Here is a 9704-nt window from a genome sequence, read left to right on the forward strand (position 1 = left end):
GCATATTACATATCTAGAGGACATGATCGGCACCACTGAAAATCCTGGTTTCCAATTCATTAGGTTTATCCTCAGGGAAACATTTCTCTAACATTAAACTGATAAATAAAGAAACTGAAATGTCTCAATAAAAGGTACATTTGAAAAAGCACTCAGACAACTTTTACTCTGCACTTTCGTGCGCTTGTTCTCTCTTTCGCTGTCTTCTTTGGAAAAGGATTAGGTCATAGCGATCGGATGGTTTCTGGAGAGGTTGTGGTGCTGGGTAAGTGGGTGTTTGAAACACAGAAATTAGGTTAAGAGCGTGACCACTAAAGGCCAAGGCGATAGATATTTGACAAGTTGAGAAAGGAGTATAATACAACGGTGGGATTAAGAATTCAATTCCATTTTTATTTTCATCGAAATGTTCGTGACTTTTACTCACTGTACGGAGGCTGAAAAGTGTTAAAAATGACAGAAGTTGGGTCCTAATGCTTGATATGGTAGGTCGGGACTTGATATTGTGGTCTCATATGGTTGGTGACATTCCAACTGTAGTTGCATAGTTTTTTTTTTCTTACGAGGGAGACTCTAATACCTACGATTACCTATAATCATGAGCTTGAAACCTTATAGTTGGTGTTACTGGAACCCTTACGTACGTTACTTTAGTTAAAGCAACAAGGACAGTCTCCACAAGGACGCAGCGGTTACTTTAATAGTCCTCTCCCAGTTGCGCCTGACAACTTTAAATTTTAGGGACTTACACAATCTACGCTTCGAGCACTCGTGAGCACTTCAACTGTTTCCGCTTCTTTAGCAAGTTTTCGCATTTTAGGCAACATTTGAGCTCTTTCTTCGTAATTTGGGGAACTTTAGGGCAACTTTTTGTATGCAACAACAGTTTTCAGCAAACCGGGATCCTTTTTTTTTTTTTTTATCGCCACAAACTGCGCGGTTGAAATGTGCCTGAGTCACTCAGTTTGCATTTAATGTTTTGTTTGAAAAACATTAGCGTCATAGTTCTTTGACCATTTCAAAACAACGGAAGGTCAGTTCTGAGGCAAAAAAAAAACCACTTATGAAAATCTCCAAGGTAGTGCTTTTGAATTTCAACCCAAGCCAATTTTTTGCGATTTTTCCAGCTCAATTGCGGAACAGGCTTTCCTGCCCTAGGGTTATTTCAATTCATGGATACACCAAAAAGAACAAAAGAACTTCCCATTACAGTTCCTGAAATTAAAAGTACGGTTTATCTGCTCCCTGAGGTGGCTTGGCCAATCATAAAGCAGAACGTAGCTAATTGCAGTGCTCTGAGTTGTCCTCTGATAAGCTTGGCTAATTTCAACCCTACTTGTAGCACGAGGTAAGATGCCTGGATTTCGTGCATCACTGAGTATTGCTTTCTTTATGTTACACTGAGGGGTTCTTTTACTGTGTAACCGCATCCCCAAGGGTAACAGGAAGCTGAGCTGAACCAAACCCAAGCCATTTATCCTCCAGAAGGCCCCAAACCCAAGGTGTGTGTAGCCACAGCTATTATACGACAAGCTATTTCCCGATTCATTTCAGCCAGCCTAAGTCAATGAGTGCACGATGGAACTTTTTCTTTTGATGATTAACTTGCATTCTTTTGTAGAAAAATGGTTAATATCTTTTAACATCGCAAACTGAAAAGCAGCATTTGGAGTCTATTTAAGGAAAAGCTTCAAGTTAACGATGGAAATGGCTAACGTTTATCAAGTAAATAAGTGTAAATGATCAATTTCACCGACTCCTAGGATAACTGTTACGGTAAATCTCACAAATTAAAGCTGAATAAACTATCCAAAAAGTTGCTTAACAGATCGATATTGAGATTATCAAGATGGGAAGCCATTTTTTTTCTCTTCGGGTGCCGGAAATTGAGCAGTACTTGCTAATAACGTCAATCTGAGTTACCCAATCAAAGGTACTTCTCGCTGATGCGATACAAACTAATGAAACCATTTGTGAAGCAAGAAAATTTCCTAAATTGCATTGGTGATAAACAGTGTTCTGGGATCCGGATAGTAGCCAGGAATACCATACGATTCATTCACTCGTACAAGTACCGCCAAGTTGTCGTTTTCGTTGCATCCTAAGTACCAGCCAGTGTTTCCAGTCGACCTGTGGTTGCATCTGAACATAGTATAAGACCAGTAATAGATAGGTTGAAATCTTGCGTAATCTGTGGGATTTGTCTAAAACGAGAAAAGACAAGAGAGAATTTTAAGAGAAAGGGGCCATTTGACTTTATAAAATAATTAGGATAGTACGCGCACTCTCATTGGTCAATAGCTATGTTTAGATGAAAGTATGGAAACACGGCTGTGACATCACACGAATTTTGATTGGTTACGTATTGTCAGACGCGCGTATTGAAAAAATCCGTTTCAGTCAAGAAGTAAAAAAACAGCATTTTCCTTCATTTGTCGAATTATCTTTGAGGAATATTTTATAAAAGGAATAGAGGACTTCTTTTCCGTGTTTCCATAGCCTCATCTAAACACTTGAGGCAGTTGGGAGAATTCTCCACAGTTATAACTGTCGAAAATTCTCCCAACTCCCCTTTATGTTTAGATGAGGCTATAGAAACACGGAAAACGTCCTCTATTGCTGAAATAGTTTAAAGCAAGCAATCAGGGACACAAATGCGTTACTGATCTTGAAGGTATACTTTGAATCAAACTGGTGATATGATAGCCGAAACATATAAAGCTAATTTTCGGCTCCAAAAATCAGACTTCGTTAAGGCGCGGTAATACGAGCAACAAAATCGTGCAACTTTCGGCGCAAACCTGTTGCACTGTGTGTTGCAGAACGATGTTTTCCACCATCGGGATCCAATTGTTGTGCAACAAAATAGCTTGCGTCAAGTTGCAGCAACGTGTTGCAGAAAGTAGAGAAGCCTTCTACTTTTCTCAACAAAATTCCGGATTGTTGCCCGTTTTACCACTCTTTCTGCGATTTACGCTCAACAAAAACCGGAAAAGCTCACTTCTGATTGGATGACAAAAGTCACCTCACTTGGGAGTTGAGTTTAACAAAGATGGCGGACAGAAATTCAGCTGCAATTGATTCTGAGGAAGGAGACCTCTTGCCAGGGAGTGACGAACGTAAAAAGTTGGCTGAAGAGGATATATTCGCGTTCTTCAGGTGGTCGAAGAGTATCCGTGTTTATGAGATACATCGTAATGCCTATATAAAAATAAGCACCTTAAAGACGAAGCCCTTTGAAAACTCTCGGAGGCTTACGTCGGATGGGATAAGAAAACTCGAGTTGCACATTGTTCGTTCATCTCTGAACAAAGAACTAAAGAAAGAGGGGAAAAGTCGATGAACACATGCCCGTTCGACGCTCTCACAAGCACTCGTCATCAAATCAGTCTTCTTCGGCGTTTTTTCTTCCTTCTTTCTGCGAAAAAGAGTCTGGAAATCCTGCACAGTGTCGTAGGAGGAGGAGGAGGAAGAGGAGGAGGGTACAGACAAGATTGGGTTCGCTTTGTTAACTTCATTATTCTCTAAGTTTGTAACGTTGTTATTAACTTGTTTTCATTTTATTTATTGTCCACAAAAAACCCAGACATCGTGCCTATGGCTCGCCAAAACCCTTTTTCAACTCATTACTAATTGGTTTGCAACTAACCTATTGGGACACAGATAACTAGTATGCTGTAATGTACGATAATTGCTCATGGACGAAAAAAGGTAATGTAATCCGAGAGATCTTCGGCCTTAGAGGGCTTTAAAGTTTACAATTATAAAATATCGTTAACCATTTATCTGTTATAATCCTCCTTATTGTTTGTTTTTTTTTTTTCAATATCAGGTGTCAAAGAGGACGTTTTATAATATGGTTTCATATGTAAAGGGTGATATCCAAAGGCAAGCCAAAGAGAAAGTCGAAAGAGAGTGGACGGACGTAGCCAGCGTGGCAGGCGTGAAAAGGGGAGAGGGGGGAGGGAAACGGGAGGGGGGACGTGTTTTTCTCCCCTTCTCTCCTCTTTTTTGCCCCTGTCACGCAGGCTAGGACGGGGGAGCAAAATGAGCAATTAATTGACTTCTATCGAGGGAATGAAAACTTATGGAACCACAAGTTAGCATCATATCGAGACAGAGCTTTGAGGGAGGTTACCATGAAAAGGCTTGGTAAAATTTCTCCATCAAAATCCCAAGGTGAGATCAAGAAACAATGGCAAAATCTGAAAACAGTATTTTCTAGAGAAATCAGGAGAGAAGAGAGTAGCAAAGTAAGTGGGTCAGGCACAGATACTTTGCACTCCTCCCATTGAAAGTTGTACAAACAGATGGCATTTGTGATGGGAAGATGTTGATCCTACAATTAGCAAATTCAACTTTGATACCACTGAGGTCAATGAGCCCTCCACAGAAAAAAAAAATGAAAGCGAAGGAGAATTCCAGTTTAGAAAAAGTGAGATTGAGCCTTTTCAAGAAGTAATCAACTTCCTCAGAGCTCCTCTAACTGAATTTTCAGCAGCTCAAACACAGATGACGCTGAATTGCCAGAAAGAAAATGACGAGGTAGCCCTTTTCCTGAAGTCGCTTGAAAGTACCCTCAAAATGTTGTCAGGAAGACAGATTGCCCTTGCACGTAAGAAGATTAATGACGTCATGTTTGAGGTTGAGATGGAAGGCTATCAGCAGTGTTCACCAGTATACCCATAGCGTCAACACCCACAGATGTCAGGATCAGATGTAAATGTTAGGTCATCAGCATCATCAGTTGGACAGTTGTACAGTCGGTCAATTGTTCCCATAAATTACTGACTTCTCGGCAATGGCCTTTCACTCCTCCTCAGTACTGGGAACCTTGAAAAATTCAGGTGCGAGTTTGTTGTATAACATTTCGCATGTCTCAGAGACGATTTCGGAGATATGTTTCCGCGAAATCCGAAACGAGAATTCAAGTGAATGGCAGCTCTCACCTGTTGCCAAAAATCTCAAAGTGACCGCAACCCGTACTTCAGTAGATATGTTTCGATCGCACTATATTAATTGGGAAAGGTTCAAGCATCGGTCAGAGCTGGTCTACCACAAAACAAAACTGCGCTTTGGTCAGAGGAAAAAAGTTGCGATAGGACTCTTGATCCTCTAAAGCCAATTATTGTACTAGTAGATGGTAGATTTCACGCTCGTGTCTTCTTAAAATCGATTCTGTAGTACCTCTCTTCCTTTTTTTTCGTTTTGTGGCCGAATCCTCGTTCATTTCGTCAAGTAACCAAATGACAAGATGAACAGCGGCTGCTCGTTTTCTTGCGGCCGCCATCTTTGTTTACAATTCTTCGAGTGACTACGCTGTCACCGCGTGACTGAACTTGACCAATCAAAAGGCCGGATTGTATGTCACGGCTGCAACTTGGCGCAAGCTATTTTGTCGCACAACAATTGAATCCCGACGGTAGTAAAACGAGAAACATCGTTCTGCAACACACAGTGCAACAATGTTGCACCGAAAGTTGCACGATTTCGTTGCTCGTATTACAGCACCTTTAGGCACAATCGGCACAATAATTAGGTAATTATGAGAGGGAGGGGTTATACTTCATGTTATTGTTGACACAATAACAAAAATAGGAAGTAAGCAAGTAAGTGTCGGAAAGTTGTTTAAATGCGGACTAGGGCTAATCCAAGATTTGAGGGAACTTTATTGCAATATTGTTTTTAATGATCAAGGAGGGTTTCAAGATGCTTCTGCCGTTCAGTTTTGGGTTAAACTTTTCAAGTCTTTTCTTCTATGGAAAAATTACATTTTAAGGCATTTTAGCGGCCACAATTCGACAGCTTGATTGTCGTTTAATCGTGGGTAAAGAGTATTTGGTCAACTCAGCCCTGCAGTAACAGATAACAGATAGCACGGCCCAGTAACTTACAGACGGTATCTCTTGAAATTGAATCGAGCTAGCAGGAAAGCACCATGAAGGAACCCATGAAGGTCAAATGGGGCATGGACTGAGTTGATTTCGGCCAGCTAATTGGGCCAATGATAACGCACGTAATATTTAAATTTGAGCTCGAGACTATAATAAATTCTCAAGAAGGCCGGTTCTCAAGCTTATGAATACCAAAATAGCACATTGAGCTATCCTTGTAAAAACACCGTCCAAGTTGGCTAAGTTTGTCATGTTTCAATCCGTTTCTGTTCTCGCTAATAGTTTCAAAGTCGTTTTTAGAAATTTTAAGAGTGGAGACAATACCAGACTGGAAAGGTTAAGGTGTACTTGAACTGGAGCCTTTTTTTTTTTGTTTGCAAAGTTCTGGTAGGATTAAAAAGATTATGCGAGTTTTCAGACCAATTTATATATAGCTGTAAATCATGCAGAAAAGTAAGTATCACGCCACATTAATATTTCGGACACTCGACTGAAAACGATTTCTCATGGGTCACATTTAAGACAATACTTACCGTAAGAGAGATTGCCTTGCCTTCAGTAGCGGCTGTAATATACTGGCTCCCATTAAAAACCAAATAATACAGATCCTGTCCATAAAATTGGCTCTCAACGATATCTTAAAAGAATAAATATATCGCATTAATTTAAAGTCCTTATTGTCAAAAGGTTGAACGACTTCAGCCGTGTACTGACAGCGTATTAAGCCCTATCGTCACATGATACCGTATTTACTCAATTAAACACTGCCCTCGAATAAACGCCCCTCTCGAATTAACAGCGCACCTTATCAGAAGAATGAGGCGTTAATACACCGCTGCGCTTAATCGAGTAAATACGGCATCTCTACGTACTCCCCATAAGTATGTTGAGTCTTGTGGGGCTCAGAGCGATGAGTTACTTCCCATACCAAACAATTTAAGGATACTGGTATGACTAAGGGCCTTTTCACACTGAAGTGGGGGACCGCGGGTAGGTGACGTACCCCCCTACGCAGTATTTCTATCCCCGTGGCACTTGGGTGAGGTTTCCAAATGCTATCGTGTGGTCGCTAAGTAGGAAGACAAACAAAGATGGCCAGATGGATGTTACCCCAGTCAGACGGGGTACCCTACCTTCAGCAGTCACATGAAGAAAACTCAACCCACCTAAGCGGGTTACACACGGTCCGGAATACCCGCCTCGGTGAGGTATCCTTCCTCTCATGTGAACACGATCAAGAAAGAAAGAGAGATTGGTTACCCCACCGAGGCAAGGTACCTCATCTACTCGGGGTCCCCCAACTCCATGTGAACAGGCCTCGGCATTGTGGCATTAGGCAATTTAAGCAATGACGCTACAGGCCCATGTTCACCCAAAAGACATTGCGCGCCGCGCTGAATTTCGCTCAGACGGAAAATCCGAAAATACCCGAATCAAAACTCTGGAACTATTTCAAAACAACAATACAAGCGCGCTACATTGTCTTTTGGGTGAACATGGGTCTTTAACTAAATGGGTCGAGAAAGACAAAACATTCTCACTTTCGTCATTAGCGGATGTGTCCAATCCTCCACTGGTGAAAACGCTGCCAGGTGTGCTGGGATCAAACATGATTACTCCGTTCTTGACTGGGTTCCACAGTTTATACTTGGCGTTTCGCTTGATCGGATGAAGCTTTTGAAATGCTGATGGAGAAGAACCCAAGATGGGATACCATGGAATTGACTGGTGATGTATGAAACACACAGGACCGCAATGCACAATCGCCGTCTGATGATCATGATTCTGTCAAAAATAATGGGATGAGGCTTTGTAAATGCTGCTGTAGAATAATCCACTATGTGATACATTGGAATAGCCTTGCGATATAAGAAACATACAGGAGCGCAATGCGCAATACAGGACGTGGTCTGATGATTCTGCCAAAAATAACTATTATTGAATCTGTCTATTAACAGTAGTTAACTGTTATATGTAGTGGTTAGACTTAGTGGCCGCATCTCATTAACAACGTGAGTTGTTAAATGTGAAACAACATCGATTGCTTTACTATGAACTACTTATTTAGCATCACCATTGAGTGTTCTGTCTCACTGAAATAAAGTTGCTCCACTTTTTAATATCTTCCGCAATTTGTAATAAATTGCTTGTCGCACTTTGTAAGAAGTGTCCATCGAATTTTGTAACAAAATTAGCTACTGCAAGTATTTTATTAAAAAATTGCGACGAGTGTTATTTCAATCGTTTGACAGAAATCTAATTCTTCCCTATAATGAGCCTTCAAAAATTGTAATTGTTTAATCATTATTTTATAAATGTTTTTTGCAAGTCTCTGAGCCAAGCTATTCCTAAGGTTGATGCGTCTTTTTCATCGTTTCTCTTCAATCCTTTGCCTCACAGCTATTTTCTTAGTCCCACATCCGTGCAGGATATTAAAGATATTATTTTAAGTCTCAAATCAGGAAAAGCTTCTGGTCCATTTAGCATTCCTGTTTCTTTACTTAAGAGTCTGAGTTCTATTATCGCGAAGCCTTTGGAAATTTTATATAACCTTTCATTCCCTTCTGCATGGTACTGTTCCTGATTCTTTTGAGATGGCACGTTTTATTCCTGTTTACAAGTCTGGTTCTTCATCATCTTTATCAAACTACATATCGCTTTTGTCAATTTTTAATCAGATTCTGGAAAAATTAATGTATAATAGCCTGAGGTTATATAAATATCTTGAGAAGTATAACATTATATATTCTGGTCAATTTGGCTTCCGAGCAAATCATTCAACTGACCATGCTTTATTGTTAATAGCTGATAAAATTCAAAGGGCAATTGAAAGTGGCCAGTTTTCATGCGGAATTTTCTAGATCTGAGGAAAGCTTTTGATACTGTAGACCATGATATTCTTTTAGCTAAATTACATTCATATGGTATCCGTGGTACTCCTTATGATTGGTTTGTCTCCTACTTGTCTAATAGATCACAATCTGTATCAATAGGCAATACTACCTCGTCTTCTGCTGTCATCTCGTGCGGTGTCCCTCGGGGTTCTGTCCTTGGCCCACTCCTCTTTCTTTTATATACATTGTATTAATGATTTTTCTAATTGCTCAAATTTATTCGACTTTCATCTATTTGCAGATGACTCCAATTTATTCTTTGCAGAGTCATCTTTAGAATCTCTTGAAACAAAGGTCAATTTAGAGTTAAAGAGAATCCATAATTAGCTTTGCTGCAACAAATTATCTTTAAATATTGACAAAACTAACTTTGTTATCTTCCATCCTCCTCAAAAAAATCTCACTAAATCCATTTCTATATTTGTTAATAACAAATCTACTGAACAGAAGGATCATGTAAAATACCTTGGTGTCTTCATTGATTCTCACCTTAATTCAAGGAGCACATTCACCAGTTAAGCAAGAAAATCTCCCGAAGCATTGGAATCTTATCAAAACTTCGTGTTTTTGGCTCCCAGGATATATTGATTCAATTGTATTACCCCCTTTTTTATTCTTTTCTAACTTATGGTCTTATGATCTGGGGAGACACCTATGAAGCCATGCACTTTACATCCTATTATTGTTCTGCAGAAGAAGGCTGTTCGAATTATTACTTTTCCTAATTATAATGCTCATACTTCCCCTATTTTCAAACATTTGTACATTCAGGGGCACCCAACGAATCTGTTCTTCACATTATCTGTTCCCCAGAGGAATCTTGCTGGCTGGCAAAAATACAGGTGTTTCGATGAGCTGGCTGGGAAATTTTGTTATTGATAGAGGTTTTGCCTGGGAATTACTGACTTTTTCTAGC

At 40.0% G+C, this 9704-nt stretch overlaps 1 protein-coding gene across 1 annotated transcript in view; it reads right to left on the reverse strand.

The window, feature by feature from the left end:
- Window positions 1–372: 372 nt before the first annotated feature.
- Window positions 373–9704, reverse strand: part of LOC137969617 (uncharacterized) — an 18679-nt gene continuing 9347 nt past the window's right edge. Inside the window, exons 3-5 of the mRNA XM_068815927.1 lie at window positions 7436–7679; window positions 6428–6531; window positions 373–2204 (exon numbers count right to left, since the gene is read on the reverse strand). Coding sequence (XP_068672028.1) covers window positions 1992–2204; window positions 6428–6531; window positions 7436–7679 — 561 coding nt within the window. The 3' untranslated portion in view covers window positions 373–1991. The remainder of the gene's footprint in view (window positions 2205–6427; window positions 6532–7435; window positions 7680–9704) is intronic.

This window comes from Montipora foliosa, chromosome 9, assembly GCF_036669935.1.
Source record: "Montipora foliosa isolate CH-2021 chromosome 9, ASM3666993v2, whole genome shotgun sequence".
In the NCBI taxonomy this organism is placed as follows: Eukaryota; Metazoa; Cnidaria; class Anthozoa; order Scleractinia; family Acroporidae; genus Montipora; species Montipora foliosa.